The sequence below is a fragment of the Corythoichthys intestinalis genome, chromosome 17 (genome assembly GCF_030265065.1).
Source record: "Corythoichthys intestinalis isolate RoL2023-P3 chromosome 17, ASM3026506v1, whole genome shotgun sequence".
Classification (NCBI taxonomy): domain Eukaryota; kingdom Metazoa; phylum Chordata; class Actinopteri; order Syngnathiformes; family Syngnathidae; genus Corythoichthys; species Corythoichthys intestinalis.
In genome coordinates, this window is record NC_080411.1 from 32,613,149 (window position 1) to 32,640,039 (window position 26,891).

Genomic DNA, 26,891 nt, shown 5'->3' on the forward strand with positions numbered 1-26,891 from the left:
TTTGCTGGGACTGGGCGTGAGGGGCTCCCGGCGCTTCTCATGATTCTCATGAAAGACTTATCAAAAGCAAAAGAAATGTAGCAAACACAACAATTTAGTTTTTGGTCTATCTCTATTTTGAGGCAACTCTAGCATTCAAACTCATTTTGCTTACATTCCAGTGACTTTTTTATTTCAATTGAAAACATTTATTTTGCTTGAAGCAATTTGTTTCTGGATTGAACAAAAAAGACTGAAAACCTCATACAACTTTATCAAACTAAAGTAAGCTCTGAAAGCTGGGAATGATTCTCATGAAAGACTTATCAAAAGCAAAAGAAATGTAGCAAACACAACAATTTAGTTTTGTCCATCCCTATTTTGAAGCAACTCTAGCATTCAAACTCATTTTGCTTACATTCCAGTGACTTTTTTTATTTCAATTGAAAATATTTATTTTGCTTGAAGCAATTTGTTTCTGGATTGAACAAAAAAGAATGAAAACCTCATACAACTTTATCAAACTAAAGTAAGCTCTAGAGAGCTGAGATTGATTCTCATGAAAGACTTATCAAAAGCAAAAAAATGTAGCAAACACAACAATTTAGTTTTATCCATCCCTATTTTGAAGCAACTCTAGCATTCAAACTCATTTTGCTTACATTCCAGTGACTTTTTTATTTCAATTGAAAATATTTATTTTGCTTGAAGCAATTTGTTTCTGGATTGAACAAAAAAGACTGAAAACCTCATACAACTTTATCAAACTAAAGCAAGCTCTGAAAGCTGGGAATGATTCTCATGAAAGACTTATCAAAAGCAAAAGAAATGTAGCAAACACAACAATTTAGTTTTGTCCATCCCTATTTTGAAGCAACTCTAGCATTCAAACTCATTTTGCTTACATTCCAGTGACTTTTTTATTTCAATTGAAAATATTTATTTTGCTTGAAGCAATTTGTTTCTGGATTGAACAAAAAAGAATGAAAACCTCATACAACTTTATCAAACTAAAGTAAGCTCTGAAAGCTGGGAATGATTCTCATGAAAGACTTATCAAAAGCAAAAGAAATGTAGCAAACACAACAATTTAGTTTTTGGTCTATCTCTATTTTGAGGCAACTCTAGCATTCAAACTCATTTTGCTTACATTCCAGTGATTTTTTTATTTCTTTGAGGTTGATACATTTGTAGCTAGATTTGTTTATTTCTTGGTCAATCAAAAAAAAAAAAGTTCCTTCAATGAAAATATATATTTTCAATCGAGAAAAAAAAAAATCACTTGAAAGCAAAGCAAAATGTTTTTGGAATGCAAAAGTAAGAGCGAAACCTTTGCAAGTCAGGCTGCTGTTTCTTTACTTGCAATTCAGCCGTTCGCTGTGGATGGGGGTTGGTGGGAAATGTTCAGCCATTGTCAGTGAATGGGGGATGGGCACCATGCTACTTTCAAACACTGTTACTTCTTACTTGACAATAAACTGCTAAACTTCTGAGGATTTTTTAACAGTAGTTAAAGCAAAATTGGTTTGAATGCAAACGTTGCCTCAAAATAAAGACAGACAAAAAAATTCTTGTGTGGGTATCTTTATTTTGTTTTTGATATGTTTTTATATTTTATTAGAATCACTCACAGCTTTGAGGTTGATACATTTGTAGCTAGATTTGTTTATTTCTTGGTCAAGCCAAAAAAAAAAGTTCCTTCAATCAAAATATATATTTTCAATCGAGAAAAAAAAATCACTTGAAAGCAAAGCAAAATGTTTTTGGAATGCAAAAGTAAGAGCGAAACCTTTGCAAGTCAGGCTGCTTTTTCTTTACCTTGCAATTCAGCCGTTCGCTGTGGATGGGGGTTGGGGGGAAATGTTCAGCCATTGTCAGTGAATTGGGGATGGGCGTCATGCTACTTTCAGACACTGTTACTTCTTACTTGACAATAAACTGCTAAACTTCTGAGGATTTTTTAACAGTAGTTAAAGCAAAATTGGTTTGAATGCAAACGTTGCCCCAAAATAAAGACAGACAAAAATATTCTTGTGTTGGAATCTTTATTTTGCTTTTGATATGTTTTTATATTTTTTTAGAATCACTCACAGCTTTGAGGTTGATAAATTAGTAGCTAGATTTGTTTATTTCTTGGTCAAGCGCCCCCCCAAAAATTCCTTCAATCAAAATATATATTTTCAATCGAGAAAAAGTCACTTGAAAACAAAGCAAAATGTGTTTGAATGCAAAAGTAAGGGCAAAACCTTCCCAAGTCAGGCTACTTTTTCTTTACTAGCAATTCAGCCGTTCGCTGTGGAAGGGGGTGGGAGGGAAATGTTCGGCCATTATCAGTGAATGGGGGATGGGCGCCATGCTACTTTCAAACTAGAGGTTAGATTTTGTGCCCGAACCCGAACCCGACCCGAATGTCGGGTCGGGTCGGGCCCACATTTTAAGCATTCACGTTCGGGTCAGTTCGGGTCGGGCCGCCATGCCGGACTAATAAATTATTAAAAAAAAAAAAAAAAAAAAAAAAAATGGAGAGCAGGATCTCTGTATTGCGCTTCTGCTTGTGCGTGTGCATGAACGCCGTGGCGCCGGCCGCTTTTTATTCTTGTCCTCACGCTGTACCGTTTGTGCATGGCCGAGCCGCCGCCCTCATTTTCATTTCCTTGTCAGAGAGGCGCGTCCATGTGAGAACAATATCCCACACACTCACAAACTTTCCCAGCGTTATTTCGTTGTGTGAATGCTTTGATAATTCTAAAAAAAATATGTAGATTATTTAAACATTAAGAAAACTTGCGTTTTTTTCTGCCAACTCGAAGAAATGAAAATAAATTGCTGCTGCTGCGTTTTTTCCGCGTCACTCAAAAAAAAAAAAAAAAAGTCGGGTTTTTCGGGCTCGGGCCTGCAAATCTAGTTAAGTGATCGAGCTCGGGCCGGGTCGGGCCTCAATACCAGCGGGCCGTGTCGGGTCGGGTCGGGCTGGATTTTTTAGGCCCGAACTAGGCTCTATTTCAAACACTGTTACTTCTTACTTGACAATAAACTGCTAAAGTTCTGAGGATTTTTTAACAGTAGTATAATAATTCTAATTCATTCGGATGTATTTGTTTGAATACCCTCTACATGTTAAAAAACATTTTTGAAAAGATCAGTTACCAATTTGCTGTGGATATACATTTATATCCATAGATATTCAGAAATACTACAACAAAGCACACTAAGCAACAGTGGTAACAAGAAAAGCACATCACATGAAATGGCTGGATAAAATATGCAGGACTAGTAAATACCACTCTTGGTTCAGAAACTAACTATCATTCAGGTTTCATACAATGGTGTAAATATTACATTGAATTTGAAACCAAACTAAATTAAACTGAACTAGTGCTCCACATCTATGTGCATGTGTTGTGGACCCTTACGTTTGTTACAAGTGTTTGTTTTGTTTGCTTTGCCTTGCTTTGCTTAATATAATATAATATAATATAATATAATATAATATAATATAATATAATATAATATAATATAATATAATATAATAGATAATAACCAAATAACCCTCTCTGGGTTCTTCACAGAAAAAAAGCCAGGAAATAAATAATACTATTGGGAAAAAAAAAATATATATATATATATATATACATATATATACTTTATATATATATATATATATATATATATATATATATATATATATATATATATATATATATATTTTTTTTTACAAATTTTTTTATTTATTTATTTATTTATTTATTTTTGTTCAGGGGGCTGGACCAAATGTGGCCCGTGGGCCGTAGTTTGGGGGACCCCTGAGTTAGTGCTTTGAATGACACCAGGGCTTTCTCTTTTTTTTTTTTACACACAATAGCAGCCTTTCACACAGTGCAACATTTGCGTGACAAAAGTCACTTGAAGGAAAGCAAAATGTTTGAATGCAAAAGTTGCCTCAAAATAAAAACTGCCAAAGAAATTGTTGTATTTGTTTGGCTTTTGATATGTTTTTATATTTTGTTAAAATCAATCACAGCTTTCAAAGCCTACTGTTGAATGATACATTTGTTGGTAGATTTGTTTATTTCTTAGTCAGTCCCCCCCAAAAAGTTCCTTCAATCAAAATATATATTTTCAATCAAAAATAAAAGTCACTTGAGCGAAAGCAAAATCTGTTTGAATGCAAAAGTAAGGGCAAATCCTTCCAGAGTGAGGCTGCTTTGTATGGAGTTTTATTTGCTGCTTTGCTGCCTTGTCTTTGCTCGTAAATTGAGCCATTAGCAGAGGAGGTGGTTGGGGGAAAACTTTCTTGAGTAGGCTGCTTTCTCTTTACTTGCAAAAGAGGTGTCCCAATTCTTAGGGCTGATGGTTTCAAGCCCTCCTTATTGCTTCGTTTGAAGGGCCAAGGGGTGGGCCGAGGGGTGGGCAGAGGGGTGGGCCGAGGGGTGGGTGGGCCGAGGGGTGGGCCAAGGGGTGGGCCAAGGGGTGGGCCAAGGGGTGGGCCAGGAGGTGGGCCAAGGGGTAGAAATGAGATGGGCTCGGCTTGGGGGCGGATCCCAGGGTGTCCCAAAATGGGACACCCTTGGTAATTTTAGGAAGTTCCAAAACCCCTGGTAGTTTTTAATCATTCATTTCAGAACTTGTGCAACACAATACGCCTACTGTCTGTCGCGGTTGACGCCACCATCAACAGGACATTAAAAGAGAAAGTAAAATCTCTACTGCACTCTCTATCTCACTTGTCACGTCAGCCATGTGGTGTGTTCAGGTACAGCACGAAAAACACAGCCGCCACATTAGAACCTGATTCGTAACATTATTACAAGAATTATTACCGTATCAGCCCGAATATAAGATGGTGTTTTTTGCATTGAAATAAGATTGAAAAGAGGGGGTCGTCTTATATTCGCGGTCTAGACATTACACCCAGTCACGACGCTAGGTGACACAGTGTATCATTGAAGCGATGTTCTGTTATGACAGATCTCGGCTACTCTCCCCAATCACGACGCTAGATGGCGCCAGATATCATTGAAGCGATGTTCTGTCATGACAGATCTCAGCTACTCTCAAGTTTAACCAGTTTGCATTATTTTATCGCAGTTTTTTTCCTTATTCAGATATGTTTCAAGACTACAGTTACAGTTAGACTTCACTTTGATGGTTAATGCAGTGATTGCAATTTTGTTGTTTTATCACAATAGATTGGTTTATTTACATTTCAAAATCCAGAAGCCATTCATTTACGATTGTGATTGCACTTTAGTTTACATATTTAAATGTTCAGATATTAAGATTTGAATGAGGCAAAATAACAAGCTTTTTCTCTCAAATATATTGTTATAATCATTTGTTTCAGATGTACTGCAATTATTTTCTGTATAAAAATTAATTTGGTGTTCAAAAAGTCTTTTTTCAAACTTGAGTCTTGAAAAAGAGGGGGTCGTCTTATAATCGGGCCAATACGGTATTGTATTATTATTCCAATTTTTATTTATAATTTATTTGTTTTGGTATGTGTATTTGCCATTTGTAATGGTACCAGCAGTATTTATTAAATATTTAGTGTAGGTTTTCGATCTGTGGAACGAATTAACGGAATTATAATGTATTCTTAAGGGAAAATCCTGCTCGACATACAACCAGTTCGACTTACAAACAAGGTCCTGGAATGAATTAACTTCATATGTAGAGGTACTACTGTATATATACTGTATACAATGAAAATTGTGCACCGCTACCTTAATGCTAAAATATGATGGAAAAAGCCATTGCTATGCAATGGTTGTCAAAGTTTACGAGCTTTTTAAGAAATGCATATTTGAAGGTTAACAGCTGACCATCACATGCTGATGACCTAGCAAAATACTCACACTCCTTTAGTCTTTATCCTCTATGACTAATGAAACATCTTCAGTCAGTTGCAGTAATAGTCGTAATAGTAGTAGCAATAGTATTGTTATTCTTCTTTTTTCAAGTTTGCGTGACTGTATTATACTACAGGCACTGCAGAGGGAGCAGCACAATATTTTACAGTACAATATTATGGATGGATATTTCCTCTTAAAAGAAATATATATTTTTTTTGGGGGGGGGTCTGGAACAGGTTAATTGCATTTCCATTCTGAAGTAGGATTTTTTATTATGAGCATTTTGAGTCACAAATGTGATCACAGAGCAAACTAAACTCATATCTCAAGGCACCATTGTATCTATTCTCAAACCTAAATCTACATTAGTATTTGTACTTTATTTCGCATCACTGGTTAAAAAGACAACAACCCATCGCTCTGCCAATGGATACTGCTATCAACTTGTTGTTTTCTGCATATATTGTTCTGTTTCTGAAGAAGTGGCTACGACGATGCCTTCATGGCACAGCTGGAGGGCAGCCTGAACCCTTTCTTCCAGGCCATGTGCCGAGCACAGACCTTGCAGTTCCCTCACAAGCGCAGCAGCATGGTGAGCCTGGACAGCATTCGCAGAGACCCCCGCTGGAGGGACCCCAATCTGCAAGAAGTCATCTCAATGCTGGGCCACCCAATGGACCCGGTCAAGTCCAACGCCGCCGCCTACCTGCAACACCTGTGCTACGAGAATGACCGGATCAAACAGGAAGTGCGACAACTGAACGGCGTGCCCATGCTGGTGGACCTGCTGGACCACCCAAAACCTGAAGTCCACCGCAAGGCCTGCGGAGCCTTACGGAACATATCCTATGGGAAGGACCACAACAACAAAATGGCTATCAAGAACTGCGACGGCATCCAGGCTTTGGTCCGACTGCTGAGGAAGACGAGTAGCATGGAGGTCAAAGAGTTAGTCACAGGTACAGTACTCCATCGTAAACTAGTGTGTTTTCTCTGCTCTTATACTGTATATTGTACTCCAGATTAGATCAATACACACCACACGCATAGAACATCTCCACAATAAATCGTGTCTCCTCCCTTGAAACGATGTCAGTCATAATGTCACCAAAGCCCTTTTCACACGCATATCCAGGGAAATTCCAGTGTACTGAGATGCGGGATTTACTCGCATCCTTGCTTTCACGCATGGAGAGATGTCCGGAGAATGACGAGGGTTGGACACTTTCACAGACTGGTCCTGTGTTACCCACTGCTGCTCTCTGTGCGGGGAGGGCTGCTGGCACGATTTTATAACCCGGACATTACATCATTTTTGGTCGGCATTGGCTGTCACAGTGTTGGTCAAATCGTGTTTTGTTCCAGAGGGAGCGTTCCCGACGTTGTAACTGCAGCCAATTCAAGATCATGAAGCCTTATTTAAACCCAGTCGATCCAAGAGAAGGGTGTTGTGATATTACCTGGCTGGGCGCCATTCGACACCTCTGCTGCACTTGTTTTGAAATCCCCTACGTTGTGCTGGTATTTCATACAGTGGCTTCTAACCGCTGGAGAGCCAGCCCGAAAACCGCACCCTTTTCCGCGATCGCGTGTATTTTTGTTTGTATTTAATAACCCTTGAACGTATCCCTCCATTGTTTTCTGCTTTGAAGTACAACATTTTTCCGCAGTAGCGGACCCTAACATCGGCAACAAAATAAACCACACATTTCCAAAGATGGACGATGGACTTACTTCCTCGGCTCTACGATCCCATAGTAATTTAATTTAGTTATGTTTTCAGTTTAATTGAGCTATTTCCAGCTTGCATTGTTGATAACTGCGATGTTTGTTTACTGCTTTTCATCTTACTGCAAAGAAAGAGGAAGTGACGATCTGTCCACTATGATATTTAGGTCATCAGCCATCGTGTTGAGACCCTGAATCCCGGGAAAGTCCCGGACATTATACTAAGACGCGACCTGGGAAATGTCCTCGTAATCTTCGTGTCAGTCGACCCTGGAAATTAGTTTCACACATAAGGGCTACCTGTTTAAATTCCGCTATTTTCACGGTATTTCGGTGTGTGTGAAAGGGGCTCAAGACTGACCTGTGAAAGGCAGTGTGGTTCCACAGGGCATCCAGACTGCTGGGAAAATCCAAACAAGAAGACAGACACATCAATGGTGTTTTGCTGACTTTAATTTATACGCTGCAATTAACGAACATCAGTTCAATGAGTTGCTGTAATAATAGTCATTTTCCCAAGAGACTATAACAAAACAATGACCAAATGGCAATCAGATCACTCATATCTCAAGGTACCACCGTACTCCGTCACATTGTCTCCTTGGTTGGCCCCTCCAGGCACCATGTGGAACCTCTCATCACACGAGCCCTTGAAGATGACGGTCATCAACCACGGCCTTCAAACGCTCAACGAAGAAATCATCATCCCACACTCAGGCTGGAGGAGAGAGCCGTGCGACCCTTCGAAGCTGCACAGCGCCCAGTGGACCACTGTCTTTAAGAACACATCGGGATGTCTGCGGTAACCTTGGTCGCCTTCTGCCGATAAATGATAGGCGGCTTTCTGTGGGTTTGGGGTGTTTTTTTTAATAGAAGACGATGTCGTTACCGTAGGAATGTCAGCTCAGACGGAGCCGAGGCCCGACAGCGACTGAGGGAGTGCGAAGGGCTTGTGGATGCCCTCCTGCATGCCCTTCACTCGGCCGTGGTCAACAAGGACACGGACAATAAGGTTGGTTGTCAAAATCCAGTGGTGGACAGTGGATTTCGTACCTGGGCATGACTTTAAACCAAATTCCAATATACATTAATACCACATCATGATTGTAGAAAGTGTACAAGTGATACAATAGCTTGCAGCTTTGCTATGTGCTGAATATTTTCCAAAAAGGTCCATGATTAATATCTTTCTAATATGACCAACGACATTTTTTTATTTATTCAACAGGGATATTGCAGAACAAATGTGTTACACAGACCAGAAATACCTACAAGCTAAATGTCATATGTAGTCCCCAGGGAGAAGCAGTGACAGCAGGTTTATAGCGTAAAGTGATCAAAATCCCTATGCAAAAATGAAGATAAAACATCCCAAAAGCACTCGTGAAAACAACCCGTCAATAATAGTCTAAAAACAGTGGGGCAAATAAGTATTTAGTCAACCACCAATTGTGCAAGTTCTCCTACTTGAAAAGATTAGAGAGGCCTGTAATTGTCAACATTGGTAAACCTCAACCATGAGAGACAGAATGTGGAAAAAAAACAGAAAATCACATTGTTTGATTTTTAAAGAATTTATTTCCAAATTAGAGTGGAAAATAAGTATTTGGTCACCTACAAACAAGCAAGATTTCTGGCTGTCAAAGAGGTCTAACTTCTTCTAACGAGGGCTAATGAGGTCTAACGAGGCTCCACTCGTTACCTGTATTAAAGGCACCTGTTTTAACTCATTATCGGTATAAAAGACACCTGTCCACAAATTCAGTCAGTCACACTCCAAACTCCACTATGGCCAAGACCAAAGAGCTGTCGAAGGACACCAGAGAAAAAATTGGAGACCTGCACCAGGCTGGGAAGACTGAATCTGCAATAAGTAAAATACTTAGTGTAAAGAAATCAACTGTGGGAGCAATTATTAGAAAATGGAAGACATACAAGACCACTGATAATCTCCCTCCATCTGGGGCTCCATTCAAGATCTCGTCCCGTGGCGTCAAAATGATAACAAGAACGTTGAGCAAAAATCCCAGAACCACACGGGGGGACCTAGTGAATGACCTACAGAAAGCTGGGACCCCAGTAACAAAGGCTACTATCAGTAACACTGAAGAAAGTACACTCCCAGGCCTGTCTGCAGTTCGCTAGAGAGTATTTGGATGATCAAGAAGAGGACTGGGGGAATGTGTTATGGTCAGATGAGACCAAAACAGAACTTTTTGGTAGAAACACAGGTTCTCGTGTTTGGAGGAAAAAGAATACTGAATTACACCATACCCACTGTGAAGCATGGGGGGCATTTTTCTGCAAAGGGACCAGGACGACTGATCTGTGTAAAGGAAAGAATGAATGGGGCCATGTACCAAGAGATTTTGAGTGAAAATCTCCTTCCATCAGCAAGGGCATTGAAGATGAGACATGGCTGGGTCTTTCAGCATGACAATGATCCCAAACACACAGCCAGGGCAACAAAGGAGTGGCTTCGTAAGAAGCATTTCAAGGTCCTGGAATGGCCTAGCCAGTCTCCAGATCTCAACCCCATAGAAAATCTGTGGAGGGAGTTGAAAGTCTGTGTTGCCCAACGACAGCCCCAAAATATCACTGCTCTAGAGGAGATCTGCATGGAGGAATGGGCCAAAATGCCAGCAACAGTGTGTGAAAAGCTTGTGAAGAGTTACAGAAAACGTTTGGCCTCCGTTACTGCCAACAAAGGGTACATAACAAAGTATTGAGATGAACTTTTGGTATTGACCAAAAACCTATTTTCCACCATGATTTGCAAATAAATTCTTTAAAAATCAAACAATGTGATTTTCAGTTTTTTTCCCCCCACATTCTGTCTCTCATGGTTGAGGTTTACCCATGTTGACAATTACAGGCCTCTAATATTTCCAAGTGGGAGAACTTGCACAATTAGTGGTTGACTAAATACTTATTTGTCCCACTGTACATCCACAGAGATACACATAATTATTTTTATATTTGAAAACATTCACCATCAGTCCTTTATCTTTAGTGTATACAGGTCTGACCATCTTCCAACCAGAGGTGATTACCTAACACTGCAAGGGAAGCTCAGCTAAAATGTAAAAAAAAATAAGTGACCATACGTATACTCTTGTTTGTACATGTCATTGATTAAATATGCGCTACAACACGCTCAACTTTTGTTCAGAACCAGCTGGTTACGACGCGGCTTGCTTTTCATTCATTCGCGTAGCTTCACTGTCCTTTTAACAATGTGGATGCCGTGCATCTCCAGAGTTGAGAGTGTGTTGTTCCACTACGGCAAAATGAGAAAAGTCATTGACTAAAAGCTAGGTTTGTCCCGCCCATCGAACGTTGTGCGTCTCTGTGGCCTATTGTTAGTGGGCAGGCCTCGGCTCTCCCGGATGCTCTACTTCTCTGCGTGATGATTGGATGATCTGTCTGAGGCTGAATCCCTTTTTGATTGAACGCGAAATGAAAGAATCAGCGATTCTGTCGTGTTAACATCCGCGGGAGGCATTTTTCAGTTGTTCCAAGTTACAAACTTGCAACCTGGAGACTTTCCTAATCATCCTAGCGACACTTTCTTTGTTGAAACGACGAGTGAAAAATCAAGCTGCTTCTTCTGTTGTTTTTTTTCTTTTGTAGCTGCTTGTGTTTTGGGACTGACTTCTGTCACTCTAGTTTCTTTCCCTACCAAGCAGCGGGTGCAGCCACTGAGCCCCTCCACTGTCACAAAGCACTCGCAGGCGGACATACTTTGAGTCTCCTTAATAGGCTAGCATCCGCCACTGCTTCCAACCATTGCTTAATGTTCAGTTCAAACTGTTGGAGACTGTTACATTTTCGAACACTTCATGGTTAGTAATTCCACACCAGAGCGGATTAGTTGGGAAGCGGTTCTGTCCAAATGTGGAAGACCTGAAGTTCACACAACAGTGTCCTCTCGAAAAAGACTTTAGTTGTTCAGACTCCTACTTGTTCACATGATTTTACAAACACTTATCGGGTCTGTGGTGCCACATTACACAATATTTCATATGGTAACGTAAGATTCGAGAGGAAGAATACATTTTTAAAAGTAACATTTTTTTGAATATTGTTACAGTGGTGATATGTAGCGGTTTTTTTTTTTTATTGCACAAATGACCTTGTGGAACTAACTAGACACGGCCTTACTGAAGGCCACTGACCCATTGAATATTCTCTGGCTCAGCCACTGCTGAAAACTGACAGTAATTGTAGGAATTCTTCATGTGCAATCACACTGACTGGCTGATGACTAGTCCAGGGTGTTCTTCTTTCACCAGATGCCATCTTAGGTTCATTGGAGACTAAGGGTGAATCCCATTTCATCCCTTGGCCCTCCCCCTTACCCCTTCCCCCTACCACTTGGCCCTTCAAACGGAGCAATAAGGGGTAGGGGCTTGAAACGTTAGCCCTACGAATTGGGACACCCCTTCACACTCACGTACGTCATAAGTCCATTCCGCCAGTTGTGACGTCATCAAAAAGCGACAGAACCAAACAGACACGCCTACATCAGTTATCACAACTTAAAACTGTTAAAATAGTTAAATTAGGGATAAACAGAGCTACTTACATTTGTGTACTTCTTTCCTTGGCTCCGCCATTTTGGAAATGATTCTCGGGGTAATCGCTTTGCACCCTGGGAAATTTCGCGTAACCCTCCGTTTGGAGTGAGGGTAGTCATGGCCCTCCGTTTGGAGGGGTGGAAAGCCCTCCCCCTTACCCCTACCCCTGCACATTAGCGTGAATTGGGACAGCCCTACCCCTACACGTGAACGCGCAAAACGGAGGGGAAGGGGTAAGGGGTAGGGCCAAGGGGTGAAATGGGATTCACCCTAAATTGTTCTGAGGTGTGAATGTGAGTGTGTGAAGAGTTGTATTCCTATACGTGAACCATTCCATAGAGACATGGATGAAAAAAAAAAAATGAAAAAGGAGATTTTCAGATGTCTTTCATGTACTTTTCATGAACTTTCTAGAACAGAAAAGACATTTGCATTCGCAAAGTAACCAAAAATTTTCTCCTTAAAGTTTGAGGAAATTGAAGATTTAAAAATGTGAGACAACAGCAAAAAAAGATTGGTGTTCGCCTTTCAAAAGAGAAAATTAATCCCACTATCCTGCTGTCTGGCTATATTGTATTTGGTGGTTTTAAATATGGTAAATGCCACTTGAAAACTAGCAACTTCTACAGCCAAATTCTACAACTTTAGGATGCAAAAAAATACAAGGCGTTCACAATGGCAGTAGACACGCATGCCGGATAGTTTAAGTACTACTACTAGGCTACTACAAAGACAGCGTTCTATTTCACCCACAGTATGTGTTGGAGTTTTTGTATTGGAAATAAAAGTACCCGTGTATTGTAATGCAAATCCCCACAACTAAACTGCGCAATGACACACGAACACATTGGAAAAATTGAAGGGCTCCAGCTCAACTGTGACCTGAACGACGACATCCGCAATAAAAAACTGATTGATAAAGTGGATGGCAAAAACGACAATTTACGAGATCTATCGGGGCACTGTCCCACTTGGCCTTAAGTGCCGGGTTATTCTTATTTAAGCATGGAGCTCTCCATGTCGACATTAACTGATTAAAGAGTTTTCAGGCAAATGATGGAAGTTAATGTCAGAGCATGTAAGGAGAGGCTCGGAGAGGGCAGGAAATGTCACATCTCATTGCAGTAATGTTGTTTTGGATGCAGCCACTGGAGGGGGTGGGGGGTGCAAATGTTAAAATCCTATTGGCTCCAAGTCAGGAAGCATTACTTTTATGTGTCATTAAAGCGTCACACTCCATCAAGTTAATTGAGACTATGCACCAAAGCTGCCAAGTGCAATACGCTCCGCACACACGCACGCACTATATCGCCATACCGCAGGAATGCAAATTAACGAGTCATTTAATTGACAGCGGTTAACGAACTGGAGCATTTCTTGTCCGTTGTCTTCCATTTAGTCTGTGGAAAACTGCGTATGCATCCTGCGAAACCTTTCCTACCACGTGCACAAGGAGGTGGCGGGCGTTGAGCGCCTGCAGGAACCTCATGTCACGCAGCTCATGAGGTCAGTGGCGCCACACCGGAAGAAGAACGAGCCCGACTGCTTCGGAGGAAAAAGACCCAAAGGTGGGTGTCAACCATGCTCTCAAAAGTTACATATCAATTCAAGGACTGCACACTCCTAGTGTGCATTGTAAGCCCAATTGCGTCACAAGAATGCGCGAAGGCCTTGTCGCGATCCATTAAAACAAAAAGGATGCTCACCTCACGGACTCAGAATGGGCCCTCCTTGTTTTGAGCCAATTTTGGAGGACGCAACGCTATTGCACTAAGCTAACAGCATACCTGTCAATTTATACGGTTTCGGCGTAATTTGTACAAGTGAGCACTGATTTTTTTATGTGTATGGCGTACGCTCAAAATATGTACGTTTTTAATGCATTACGTTTTTTTTCTCCGGATTTTGTCACCGTTTCGGCAATGAGACAATGTGCGTTACGATGCGTTACTACGTTGGTTAAATGACGCGAGAAAAGTCAGAGACACGGAGAAAGAAGAGTGGTAGTGGGAAAGGGGGAGTTTTGATGCCGTTGCAAACGCGATGCTAGGCTAGGTGGCTCCAATAATACCTGACTGTAGCCGACAGCCTACAAACTACGCCCACATGATGCTACGCTAGATATCACATGTATATGAACTAGATGCGAAATGATACACTTGCCGGCGTTGGTAAACAGCCGCCATCCTAAAGCAGTAGACTTCTCAGAAAGGCTCTGTTGTAGTGAACCTTCCTTGCGAAGCTAAGTAATCTTTTATCCAAAATACTCCTAAATTGGCAAAATCTTGACTTGAATCTATCTTTAAATGATGAAACAGTTTTAAAACTTTCACATGTCGAAAGTAGACAGAAGGGAACTAATGCAAAAATGGGAGCAATTTTAACACCTTTAACGGTTGAGTCACAACATTAAATGACTTCCAAACCTACAGTGGAGTAAATAAGTATTTAGTCAACCACTAATTGTGCAAGTTCGCCCACTTGAAAATATTAGAGAGGCCTGTAATGGTCAACATGGGTAAACCTCAACCATGAGAGACAGAATGTGGAAAAAACTCAGAAAATCACTTGGTTTGATTTTTAAAGAATTTATTTGCAAATCATGGTGGAAATTTTGGTCAATACCAAAAGTTCATCACAATGCGCCGCCAGGGACTCAAATCCTGCACTACCAGACGTGTCCCTCTGCTGAAGAAAGTACACGTCCAGGCCCATCTGCGGTTCGCTAGAGAGCATTTGGATGATCCAAAAGAGGGCTGGGAGAATGTGTTATCGTCAGATGAAACCAAAATAGAACTTTTTGTTAGAAACACAGGTTCTCGTGTTTGGAGGAAAAAGAATACTGAATTGCACCATACCCACTGTGAAGCATGGGGGTGGAAACATCATACTTTGGGGCTGTTTTTCTGCAAAGGGACTAGGACGACTGATCTGTGTAAAGGAAAGAATGAATGGGGCCACATATCGAGAGATTTTGAGTGAAAATCTCCTTCCCTCAGCAAGGGCATTGAAGATGAGACATGGCTGGGTCTTTCAGCATGACAGTGATCCCAAACACACAGCCAGGGCAACAAAGGAGTGGCTTCGTAGGATGCATTTCAAGGTCCTGGAGTGGCCTAGCCAGTCTCCAGATCTCAACCCCATAGAAAATCTGTGGAGGGAGTTGAAATTCCGTGTTGGCCAACGACACTGCTCTAGAGGAGATCTGCATGGAGGAATGGGCCAAAATACCAGCAACAGTGTGTGAAAAGCTTGTGAAGAGTTACAGAAAACGTTTGGCCTCCGTTATTGCCAACAAAGGGTACATAACAAAGTATTGAGATTTCCACCATGATTTGCAAATAAATTCTTTAAAAATCAAACAGTGTGATTTTCTTGTTTTTTTTCCCACATTCTGTCTCTCATGGTTGAGGTTTACCCATGTTGACAATTACAGCCCTCTCTAATATTTTCAAGTGGGAGAACTTGCACAATTATTATTAAAATTATTATTTGCCCCACTGTAGCAAAGGTTACTATGTTTTTTCTTTTTCTTTTTTTTTGAAAAAAATGAAGAAAAAAAAAACATGAAAGGTAACACCAGTCACTTTGCCAACTAACTAATTACTCTTACATTCAGGTAACTGAGTTGCTAACTCAATTACTTTTTGGGAGAAGTAATTTGTAACTGTAATCAATTACTTTTTCAAAGTAAGATTAACAACTCTGGTCATAAAGATGCAGTCTGCAGAATGAAAAGTGACAAAAGCGGAGATTTTATTCTGCCAATTTGTTGCCGAACACAATTTGCCTGCAACTATTGCTGATCACTTCTCAGAATTACCAAAAGAAATGTTCCCTGACTCAAAGATTGCATCGGTAAGTTAATTTTATCAATTGACCTTTTTCATTTATAATTGGACACACTAACAAACTACCTTCAAGTCAAACTGAATTGCGAGCTAAAGTGCCATGAAGTGCAGCCATCAAAAGACATGATACAAATTGCCAAAAAGGCTACATACAATTATAAGAAAAGTCACTGTTAAATTTTAGTAATCATGATGTAGCTGAAGATACTGATTGTTCTTTGATTGCACCAGGTTATATGTGACAAAATTACCAATAAAGTCATATTATTTTAAAAACTGAGTTTTATTTTTGTTTCATATTGCACGCGATATAAAACGTAAGATTAGTCACCAATTTGTAAGGGCATACGCCACTGTTAGTAAGATTGTCAATGGTCTCAGGTTGACAGGTATGTAACAGCATCCCAGAATGGTTTTTCGTGGAGCTGAAAAAAAATAATCTAAAATAGCGGCGTCTACTGGTCTAATGGTTATCTTGACATTATAAAAATGTTGGCAGTTCAGAGGTTGTTTTGTTCCGCTCTATAAGCCGCCCCCTAAAAGTCTTCAATTTTCTCAAAAGCAGACAGTGCGCCTCATAATCCAGTTTGCCTTATATATGGATCAATATTGGTTAATCATGGCATGACATTCCCTTTAGCACAACTATATCTAGTGCAGGGGTGTTCATTGTTTTTGCTCGAAGATCTACTTTCAAGGAGACAACCTCCTGCAATCTAACATAACAGCAGGGGGTTTGCATAACTACATACGTTGTTCACACAACATAATTAACTATGTACATTAAAAAAAAAATTTTTTTTTGATGCCAAGAGCTACAGGTAACTGCTTATATTTTTGTTGGATTGTTTTTTTTTTTAAACAATGTTATTTTTTTTTCTGAGCACAACGTTATCTATATGGACTGTTGTCATTATGATATTGTATAATAACCCATTACATAACGACATTAAGCCAAAGGGAAAAAAAAAACATTCAATTCCGACGAGAGAAAAGAAATTACTGGACTGTCTCAGAAAATTAGAATACACAATATTCTAATTTTCTGAGACAGTCCTGTACATTAATCCACCATTTAAAGCAGGGGTGTCCAAACTTTTTGCAAAGGGGACCAGATTTGGCGTGGTAAAAATGTGGGGGGCCGACCTTGGCTGACGTCCTTTACATAGAACAATATACAGGACTGTCTCAGAAAATTAGAATATTGTGTATTCTAATTTTCTGAGACAGTCCAGTACATGAATGAAGCATTATTCGTCCAAAGAGTATGAGTGCCCTCTGATGGAAAAAATAGTTCCTAGTTTGAATAGTCTTCATAATTACTATTTTGAAATTAAAAGGATCATATCTCCGGTTTTTCCAAATAAAAACAGGGAGAGAGGTTAAAATCCGCGCTTTTGAGTCATGTTGAGGGCCGCGCTCTATCAAATACTTCATTTTCTATGGTGCCTTAAAGACACCACATGATTGAACAGGCTGGCGGGAAGCAAGAATGGCAAGCTTACGTCTGATTGGTGTAGTGGAGTCATGTGATTATTGTTGTGACGTCTCATTGGTGTAATCAGTAGAGTTAGCCTGGTAACACACAAGGCACGTCTCTACTCTTGGCATCGCTGGCAAAAAAAAAAAAAAAAAGGCCAAAAGTCGCGGCGTAAGAGTAGCGTTTTTTCTTCAGAAATCTACTCAAGTAAAAGTTAAAAGTATAGCTTTGTAAAACTACTCTACTCTGTAAAGCAGATTTTTCTCAAAAAGTTACTCAAGTAAGTGTAATGGAGTACATGTAACGTGTTACTATCCACCTCTGGATCTATTAGATGCATAACGCAAACCCCAACCACCTCTACTTCTACTACTACCACTGTGCCTTATAATGCCCTGTACAGGTAGTCCCTGGGTTACGAACGAGTCCCGTTCCTACGCTGGCGATATAACTCGAATTGCTATGGAAGTAGGAATTAACCCTTTAAGTACCCCTAAATACCACTTAAATCTCAAAATAACTTTCCCAAAACATGTATTGTATGTCATATTAATAAAATAAAGTAAAACATAAGTGGAAAATGGCAGACGAGACACTATTACTTTACAAAAAAAAAAAAAAACCCTAAAAAAACGACTGGAGACAAAATGGCAGATGAGAGCTGGCATCGTAAAGTTGAATTCCAGTAAGTCAGGTACGTTGCAACCCAGTAAAAATGTGTTATTAGAACAATTTAAAATAATGATAATAACATTTATTATTATTATTGTTGTTGTTTTTGCTCGAAGATCTACTTTCAAGGAGACAATCTCTTTACAAGTAAATGTAACGAAGTACATGTAACGTGTTACTATCCTTGTTTTTTTTTTTTTTTGATGCCAAGATCTACCCACAGTAGCGTTGCGATCGACTGGTAGATCACGATCGATGTAATGAGCACCCCTGATGTAGTCAGAGGTAGGTAGAGTAGCCAAAAATTTTACTCAAGTAACAGTAGCGTTATTTTAAAGTAAGATTACTCAAGTAAAAGTAAAAGTGCTTGTCCAAAAAATGTACTCAAGTACAGGTAAAAAAGTATTTTGTGAAAAGAATACTCAAGTAATGAGTAACATTGTGAGTAACTGCATGTATTTTTGTTGGATTTTTTTTTAAAAATCCATGGTATTTTTTTCTTTCTGAACACAAAGTTCATGTGCGCCGTGTGGTGTAGTAATTTTCTTAATGTGCACCTGTCCCCTCTTTAGATGGAGGTCAAACCAAATTAAAACTGCGAAATGATGGATGAAATTGTTATGAAATATATACGTATTTTAATTAGGACACATAAATACCAAGAGTGGCTAGATATATCACACTTGTCTGTTTTTATGTGTAATCTCTCTAACAGCAGTCTTTTCTTTCTTTTTTATCCTCTGACATCATGATCTCCAGAGGAGTTGTTCAGTCATGGTCAGTAAATCCTTCTTACATATTTTTGTTTCATTTTTTTCCCCCTCTGAAAAATCCTAACACGCACAAATTAGATGATCATATCCATACAGTATGACTATCAAGCACGGATGCACCGGCTACAGGCTTGCTTGATTGCTTTGTATGCATGACGCTGCGGTGGGCTGCGAAGGGGAACTCATTGAAATGCAAGACCACACATCAGCACCTGCCCCGCTCGAGGACACTTGCATTACTGCAACAGAATGACCCGGCAGCTGAAAGAGGGCCACAATCCCTGTCAATTTTTCACCCACGCCTTATGATTGCGGGTATCCAAATACTATCTTTGTTGTGTGGGGCATATTAGACGTCTAAACCGTGGCTGTAAAGATAGGAGTGCATATGTCATCCCGTGTGGCACCCCGCCAATGCAAATAGAGCATGTTACACTTTTGCAGCAATAAACCTCTTTGGCAAACAACCAGAAGCTTCTACTCGTGGATGGTGGACTCTGTTTGAGTTAATGATACAGCCACTAACTTCCTGATGAGCAGATTATTAATCTAATCAAAATGTGCATTGATAAGTAGGAGGGTGTTTTTTTAGTTGATTTTGGACAACAAATGGACAGATTGAAGTATTGTTGTAAAACACATTAAGTATACTTGATAATATATGAATATATGATAGTATATTTGTATCTTAATTCAAAAGTGGATATACAGGTTATTGGTCCCATCAAAAAATTAAAAAGTAGCCAAAAAGTAAGAACAACTGAGATTATGTAGTGACTCAAGTGAAACACACCGTTTTATGAAATGTTTGTTACGATTGTGTATTGATTTCTGAACCGCAAAGTGGTTAACACAAAACTCAGTGAATAAACATTTATTTAACAAAAATGAGCAAAGGGAAATCTCAGTAAAATGTAATATATTCCAATCAAATAGCTTGAAAATACATAGTAAACATATTACACTCATACTTTCATCAAGCGGGCTTGTATATGAGCATGATGACATACAGTTGTGGTCAAAAGTTTACATACACTTGTGAAGAACATAATGTCATGGCTCTCTTGAGTTTCCAGTTATTTCTACAACTCTGATTTTTCTCTGATAGAGTGATTGGAACAGATACTTCTTTGTCACAAAAAACATTCATGAAGTTTGGTTCTTTTATGACTTTATTATGGGTGAACAGAAAAAAGTGATCAAATCTGCTGGGTCAAAAATATACATACAGCAGCGCTAATATTTGGTTACATGTCCCTTTGCCATTTTCACTTCAATTAGGCGCTTTTGGTAGCCATCCACAAGCTTCTGGCAAGCTTCTGGTTGAATCTTTGACCACTCCTCTTGACAGAATTGGTGCAGTTCTGTTAAATTTGATGGCTTTCTGACATGGACTTGTTTCTTCAGCATTGTCCGCAAGTTCTCAATGGGGTTTTGGGAAGGCCATTCGAAAACCTTAATTCTAGCCTGATTTAGCCATTCCATTACCACTTTTGATGTGTGTTTGGGGTCATTGTCCTGTTGGAACACCCAACTGCGCCCAAGACCCAATCTTCGGGCTGATGACGTTAGGTTATCTTGAAGACATTGAAGGTAATCCTCCTTCTTCATTATCCCATTTACTCTCTGTAAAGCACCAGTTCCATTGGCAGCAAAACAGCCCCACAGCATAATACTACCACCATCGTGCTTGACGGTAGGCATGATGTACTTGGGGTTAAAGGCCTCACCTTTTCTCCTCCAAACATATTGCTGGGCATTGTGGCCAAACAGCTCGATTTTTGTTTCGTCTGACTGCAGAACTTTCCTCCAGAAGGTCTTATCTTTGTCCATGTGATCAGCAGCAAACTTCAGTCGAGCCTTAAGGTGCCGCTTTTGGAGCAAGGGCTTCTTCTTGCACGGCAGCCTCTTAGTCCATGGAGATGCAAAACACGCTTGACTGTGGACACTGACACCTGTGTTCCAGCAGCTTCTAATTCTTGGCAGATCTGCTTTTTGGTGATTCTCGGTTTAATCTTCACCTTCCTGACCAATTTTCTCTCAGCAGCAGGTGATAGCTTGCGTTTTCTTCCTGATCGTGGCAGTGACAAAACAGTGCCATGCACTTTATACTTACAAACAATTGTTTGCACTGTTGCTCTTGGGACCTGCAGCAGCTTTGAAATGGCTCCAAGTGACTTTCCTGACTTGTTCAAGTCAATGATTCGCTTTTTCAGATCCATGTATGTATATTTTTTACCCAGCAGATTTGATCACTTTTTCTGTTAACCCATAATAAAGTCATAAAAGAACCAAACTTCATGAATGTTTTTTGTGACAAAGAAGTATCTGTTCCAATCACTCTATCGGAGAAAAATCAGAGTTGTAGAAATAACTGGAAACTCAAGAGAGCCATGACATTATGTTCTTCACAAGTGTATGTAAACTTTTGACCACAACTGTACATGTTGAGTGTAAGCACAAAATTGGAAAAATATTACGGTACGTAAGAGGAACGTAGTTCTACATCTTAAAAATCTTCTTAAATGTCCAGCTCAGATGACATGATTTCAGCCCAGTTTTGACCTGACAGTCGACAGACACGTTGTGGAGAAACATGGACTGTCATGTCCAACGTTTTAAGGTGGTGGTGGTGGAGGGGTCCCGACAGCTTGTGTAGTGTGACATATTCTGAAAGCATAGACTCCACCATCAGTTGACAAGACAGCTCCCATGGACATCGCACGACGCCTTTCCGTAGGGGACCGACCCAGGTAGAATTTCGAGTTAGCTTTCACTGTGATCAACTCAAACGCATTCTGCGTTCTAACGCCGGATTTAGGTGGAAATAGGACAAATGTTTTAATGTATACAAGGAGGCAGGAGTGTCTCAAAAGTGATTCAAGGTAATTATTCTATTAAATAGCACCATGCATGCACTTTAATACGTTGTTAAAAAAAATAATCAATAAAATTTGTGTAACTTTGGCTTTAAATATTTACGTAAAATGAATGATAACTGCCCGTTTTTTGTTTTTGTTTTTTTTTTAAACCAAGAATCTAGAATGTTTTATGTTCATATCTATAGAAATTCTGCGATTTAAGCATTTATTTACAAAAATTTTCACTTAAAAAGCTCTTTGTTTCGTGACGGTCGCCATGGTGGATTACACAATACCTTAACCTTTGCTTGAAATATTTACGTAAAATGAATGATAACTGGCTGTTTATTGCCTTCAACCAAGAATCTAGACTGTTTTACGTTCATATTTATATAAATTTTGCGATTTGAGCATTTATTTGCAAGAATTTTCAACTTAAAAAGCTCTTTGTTTTGTGACGGCCGCCATGTTGGATTACACAATACTGTCCCTCTTTGTTTTGTAACAGCCACCATGTTGGATTTTGTATCTCTACACAATAGCAAAATTCAACCTAAATAAGTTGTGATTGTATTTAGAAAAATGCAAATTTTGCTTTTGTTGAGTAAAATTACGTTTTCCTCAAGTATTAAGTTTTTGATGTGAAAATTGAGTGATTTATTAGCTGTTGAAAACTTGCACAAAAAAAAAAAAAGTTGCTATTTTGGGCAAAAACTGATATGTTAAATATTGCAATTGATCCTGAAAATATAGGTGATTATTTCTACATTTGGTGATTTTTGTGCATCTAGCGTAATTTTATAGCCATTTTAAGTTGTTTTTATACTTGTATAAGCTAGTGGCTTTGGTTTTCAAAATATTTGAATTTTAAGTTTTTGAAAATAGGGCCCGTACTGATCGGCCACGATCCCCGTGTCCCATCAACTGATAGTGAAGTCTATGCTTAAAGTTTAAGGATTATTCTAGGCTTTTCCTGATTTTTTTTAAAAATTGGGTTTTACCAGTTATACGTCACATTTTGTTGCTTGGAAAATGTTTTGAGATGATTTATCGTGCTCAAATCTTTAAAACATTCCATTTAATGAGGGGTGCGTACACTTTTAAAAACTACTGCATGCAGGACATCAAGGTCTCAGATTTGATGCTGATCCAAACTAGAATGCTTAAGTTATTTTCAGCCCTCACGTGTTTGTTTCGGTGTCGCAGGTTTGAAGATGCTGTACCAGCCCGAGGTGGTGAGGCTCTACTTGTCTCTGCTCGGCTGCAGTCACAATGCCAACACCTTGGAAGCGGCAGCCGGAGCCCTACAGAATCTCGCTGCCGGACACTGGACCGTGAGTGGTTGCTCGCCTTCTCACTGCAAAGATGAGCTGATTGTCTTGACGCTGGCCGGGTGTTTGTCCCTGTAGTGGTCGAGCTACATTCGGGCCACGGTGCGAAAAGAGAAGGGTCTGCCTATCCTGGTGGGGCTGCTGCGCTCTGATGTGGACAAAGTGGTGCGGGCGGTGGCCATCGCTCTCCGTAATCTGGCCATGGACAGACGGAATAAAGACCTGATAGGTATTTGCCCAGAAGTCCTCTCCATTCCTTGTTTTTCACTGCAGACCCCGACCTCAACTAGAACTCAACATTAGTACAACCCTCTTACTACGCCCCTCAGTGATAGCAACGAAACAAATTATTGTTCAGTACACTAATAATGTATTTGCACAAAGTAATTTCCACTGATTTTCTGCAGGCAGCTACGCTCTGAGGGACCTGGTGGCCAATCTGCCGTGTGGACAGCAGCGGCCGGCCAAAAACCTGGAAGGGGACACGGTAGTGTCGCTTCTTAATACCATTCACGAGATTGTCAGCGACAGCCAGGAGAACGCAAGGACGCTGTTGCATGGACATGCCGTCCAGAAACTGGTGACCATCAGCAGGTCTAGGTAACCAACAAAGTACCACATACCCATCATCAATTTAAAGTGTTGAAAGTAACTTAGAACATATCGCTGAATTCTCGAGAACTCAGATGTCTGAGAAGTGTCTTAAAACCCAGACTGTTTCCTCATAGGATCCACGGAACCAAAGACATGAAGTTCTTAAAAGATAAACGTTATTATGAGTTTAAAAAAAATGATATTGAAACCCCTCTTGATGTTTTTGTTTTTATACAATTTGTAAACTGAGTTTAACGAGTAGGTCGCCAACAGTTTTGTTAATAATGGCGTTGAGTATAACGGCGTTATTTTTGTCAGTAGTGAGTATTCTAATTAATTACTTTTCTCATCTTGGCTACGCCGTTACAGTTACTGAGGATGTAAAGGCGTTCGTTACCATGCGTACTACGTTGGTTGAATGATGCGAGAAAAGTCTGTGAGAGACACGGACTCACGGAGACGAGAGAGCAGAGCTGGAGTGGAGACGAGGGAAGGGAGTTGTGACGCTGTTGCAAACGCGATGCTAGGTGGCTCCAATAATACCTGACTGTAGCCGATAGCCTTCAAACTACGCCCACATGATGCTATGGTAGACATCACATGTATAAAGAACTAAATGTGAAATGACAGGCACGGCGGTATCAGCACATGTATTGAGAACTAGATGCGAAATGATCGACTCGCCGGCATTAGTAAACAGCCGCCATCTTAAAGCAGTAGACTTCTCAGGAAGGCTCTGTTGTAGAGAACCTTCCTAGCGAACCTAAGTAATTTTTCATCTTAAATACTCCTAAATCAGCAACATCTTGACTTGAATCTATCTTTGAATTTTGAAACAGTTTTAAACTTTCACATGTCGAAGTAGACAGAAGGGAACTAATGCAATAACGGGAGCAATCTTAACAAATTTAACAGTTGATTCCCAGCATTAAATGACTTCCAAACATAGCAAAGGTTAGTACTGTATTGACCCGAATATAAAACGGCCCTGATTATAAGACGACCCCCTCTTTTTCAAGACTCAAGTTTGAAAAAAAGACTTTTTGAACACCAAATTAATTTTTATACAGAAAATAATTACAGTACTTCCAAAACAAATGATTATAACAATATATTTGAGAGAAAAAGCATGTTATTTTGCCTCATTTAAATCTTAATATCTGAACATTTAAATATGTAATCTAAAGTGCAATCACATTCGTATATGAATGGCTTCTGTTTTTTTGAAATGTAGATAAACCAATCTATTGTGATAAAACAACAAAATTGCAATAACTGCATTAATCATCAAAGTGAAGTCTAACTGTAACTGTAGTCTTGAAACAAATCTGAATAAGGAAAAACATTGCAATAAAATAATGCAAATTGGTTAAACTTGAGAGTAGCTGAGATCTGTCATGACAGAGCATCACTTCAAGGATATCTGGCGCCCTCTAGCGTCGTGAATGGGTGTAATGTCTTGACCGCGAATATAAGACGACCCCCTCTTTTTCAGTCTTATTTCAATGCAAAAAAACACCGTCTTATATTCGCGCCAATATGGTATGTTTTTTTTTTTGGAATGGAAAAAAAACAAAACATGAAAGGTAACACTGGTTACTTTGCCAAGTGACTAATTACTCTTACATTCAGGTAACCAAGTTACTAACTCAATTAGTTTTTGGGAGAAGTAATTTGTAACTATAATTAATTACTTTTTAAAGTAAGATTAACAACACTGGTCACCATTGTTGTTGACGTCGCAGCGCGGTGACGTCACATGGTTACGCTGCCGGGCTTCCAAAGTATCGTCATAAAGATGTCATCTGTTCAACCCTTTCAATTTGTACCCGAAAGAAACATTAATGAGCATGACAGCACTGTCGATATTTTACGAAACGAGCAGCAAAAGCAAACTGAACAGGAAAGACGAGATGAGACAATAAGAGAGTAGAAAAAAACCCTCAGTTTTCTGCCAAAATGTGCTACACCGGCGAAACGTCCTACAAGAGTTGGATTAAAGACCCAAAATACTACCGTGCGCTTTCAGCATGTTTTGTTTAGATGCATACAGACAGAACATACTAAAGATGCCTTAAGAAAATGTTTAAATGTGGTAATATCAAATAAGGGTGGTTTAAATATGCTACGTGACTATTGTGGTCAACAGATCAACAATCTGCTTTAAAGCTACCACCAGAAAACACAATGCTTAAAATTAAGCGAGGGAAACGCATGCAAAAAGTATTGTGAGGCAAGGAAAAAGGACTCATTAAAAACACATATAGTAATTACTAACCGATGAGCGCATGTGTTGGATGTCTCGCTGCGTAGAAGGAATTGCAGTAACCCGGTTGTATTCGTCGAGTAACAGTGACAATCTATGTCATCACCCCGAGCGTCCATAAAACATGGCGCCCTCCTTAGGTCAAAACATGTACTATATACTGTATTATAGAATTTTTAAATCAATGGCAGTATTATATGTGTTTCTAATAACATTTACTGCTTTGTGTGAGCAGTATTTACTGCACTGCTTTGTTCCTTTAATTTATGTGAGCAGTGTATATTAGTAAAAGAGAACAATTGTGGCTGATTAGAGCCTACAAGTCTTTAAGTCCGAGGTTTCCTTTAAAAATAGATAGCTGTATTGCTTTGATGCAGGATACGCGTCTCCCACGAAATGAAGCAATAAGCAATGCATTTTGATTAACCCTCTGGTGCATAGTGGTCACTACAGTGGACAGCTACTGAAACGTACCTTTCTCTTTCATGCACTGGTTTCTGTGGTTTAACTGCATAACAAACTCAAGAGTGCTCTCTTCTGCCATACTCTGTTGAGGTCAATTCAGTGGTCAATTGGTGTAACAAGTAAATATCCTCTGAATCCAAGATACCTGACAACCTGCCACCTGTGTCGACTACAATTGGCATATCTTGTCAATACTTCTATGCCAAAAGAGCTACAGTGGTAAAAGAAATAATGTAGTAGCCTATACAGTAACATCTAGGGAAAGATAATATCTGTTTTGAATGTATTGAAGTATTTGTGTAAAGTACATAGACATTTATGATTAACCATTTGTCCAATGAAGTGGACATCATGCACCCCCAAGTATATTTTTGAACACATGTCACAAATTGTGTCACTATTTTAATGACTGTTTTGGTTATAAGTTAGTATGTACTGTAGGGCTATAGCTCTCGA

At 39.6% G+C, this 26,891-nt stretch overlaps 1 protein-coding gene across 1 annotated transcript in view; it reads left to right on the forward strand.

The window, feature by feature from the left end:
- arvcfa (ARVCF delta catenin family member a) overlaps positions 1–26,891 on the forward strand; it is a 69,341-nt gene that overhangs the window by 32,593 nt on the left and 9,857 nt on the right. Inside the window, exons 4-11 of the mRNA XM_057819204.1 lie at positions 6,315–6,793; positions 8,181–8,364; positions 8,457–8,574; positions 13,542–13,710; positions 18,905–18,922; positions 22,986–23,113; positions 23,189–23,339; positions 23,518–23,710. Of these exons, the coding sequence (XP_057675187.1) occupies positions 6,315–6,793; positions 8,181–8,364; positions 8,457–8,574; positions 13,542–13,710; positions 18,905–18,922; positions 22,986–23,113; positions 23,189–23,339; positions 23,518–23,710 (1,440 nt within the window). The remainder of the gene's footprint in view (positions 1–6,314; positions 6,794–8,180; positions 8,365–8,456; positions 8,575–13,541; positions 13,711–18,904; positions 18,923–22,985; positions 23,114–23,188; positions 23,340–23,517; positions 23,711–26,891) is intronic.